Source organism: Electrona antarctica (genome assembly GCF_951216825.1).
Source record: "Electrona antarctica genome assembly, chromosome: 21".
Classification (NCBI taxonomy): Eukaryota; Metazoa; Chordata; class Actinopteri; order Myctophiformes; family Myctophidae; genus Electrona; species Electrona antarctica.
Genome location: NC_136802.1, coordinates 3,624,528 through 3,626,208, shown reverse-complemented (window position 1 = coordinate 3,626,208; position 1,681 = coordinate 3,624,528). Strand labels below are relative to the sequence as shown.

The 1,681-nt window shown below is 41.9% G+C and overlaps 1 protein-coding gene across 1 annotated transcript; it reads left to right on the top strand.

The window, feature by feature from the left end:
- Nucleotides 1-487: 487 nt before the first annotated feature.
- On the top strand, nt 488-763 carry LOC306913807 (cytochrome b-c1 complex subunit 6, mitochondrial-like; the record flags this gene model as incomplete). Its single annotated transcript, XM_079490620.1, has 1 exon — nt 488-763. The coding sequence occupies one exon, from the start codon at nt 488-490 to the stop codon at nt 761-763; it is 276 nt and encodes a 91-aa protein (XP_079346746.1).
- Nucleotides 764-1,681: the final 918 nt, after the last annotated feature.

Genomic DNA, 1,681 nt, shown 5'->3' with positions numbered 1-1,681 from the left:
GCCGCCGAGGCCCCCTAGAGGCTGGAGGTCTGTATAAATTGAAACTGATGAAACATAGCAAAGGCCTCCTATGCACAGACAGATGGGTGGAACGGGTATACACGGGTAGAGCGGGTATTGCATAGCCGGGCGGGGCATGGATGGATCTCCAACTTCCATCGTTACCGACTCTGTGCTCTACAGCCGGGCACCGCTCTAGTTTCATTCAAAACACTGAAACTAAATCAATATTTTCTATGTCAGAAGCAACACTACCGTTACATCTGTGATGTGACTATGACATCAGTATGACTACTATGACATCAGTATGACTACTATGACATCAGTATGACTACTATGACATCAGTATGACTACTATGACATCAGCACTCAGAGTCCGTCTTTATATGTCGGTAGACGCGTCGATTGGCGTGTTTAATCGTCCCCGTACCCGTTTGGAAGAAAAGATCTGCGGTTTGTGCGCCTCTGGGATTTTGCGGCGTTGAATATGGTTCTGGATAACGAAACCATCTCTTATGGCAAGCCCGACGAGGAGGAGGAGGAGGAGGAGGAGGAGGAAGAATTGTTGGACCCCCTGGAAGTGGTCCGGGCCAAGTGTGAACAGAACCAGCACTGTGTCCAGCTGAAGCAGCGGCTGGAGGCGTGTGCGGAGCGCGTCACCTCCCGTTCCGACACGCTGGAGGAATGCACCGAGGAGCTGATGGACTTCCTGCACGCGCGCGACCACTGCGTGGCGGGCAAGCTCTTCCACAAGCTGAAATGACAACGCCCGCTGTGGCGAGCAGAGCCGCTTGAAGGGGAGTTATGACGCGACACCGTAACACTTCGTCGGGCTTCAGTCATGTATATAGATATACATGTGTATATATAGGACATTTTGGGTCAGAATTATCCCCATTCAGGACGGGAACCCCTTTTGGTGTTTTAAGCAATATATGTTATACTTTAGCTATTGAAAAATAGCAGATCTACAAGGCAAGCTATAGGTTGTATGATTGTATCTGCTATATGTTTAACTCAAATCTTTGCTCCTGGGGGGTTCCCTGGAAGAACATATTTTCAGATGGGGGTCGGCGGACAATTTCATTTTCTGGGGTCCTTGACATGAAATAATTCGAGAACCACTGATATAGAAACAGGTTATTCAGGAAACTGTCATGATTTAGAAGACATTTTGTAGAATCAGCCTCGGGTCTAAATGGCTTAAAAAAGAGACAGTAAATACAGACAAGACAAGGAAAAAAACATACAATCCTGGAATAAATAAGTACTTCATGTAGTCTACCTAAAGTAATAAATACCTAAAGTAATAAATAAGTACTTCATGTAGTCTACCTAAAGTAATAAATACCTAAAGTAATAAATAAGTACTTCATGTAGTCTACCTAAAGTAATAAATACCTAAAGTAATAAATAAGTACTTCATGTAGTCTACCTAAAGTAATAAATACCTAAAGTAATAAATAAGTACTTCATGTAGTCTACCTAAAGTAATAAATAAGTACTTCATGTAGTCTACCTAAAGTAATAAATACCTAAAGTAATAAACAAGTACTTCATGTAGTCTACCTAAAGTAATAAATACCTAAAGTAATAAACAAGTACTTCATGTAGTCTACCTAAAGTAATAAATACCTAAAGTAATAAACAAGTACTTCATGTAGTCTACCTAAAGTAATAA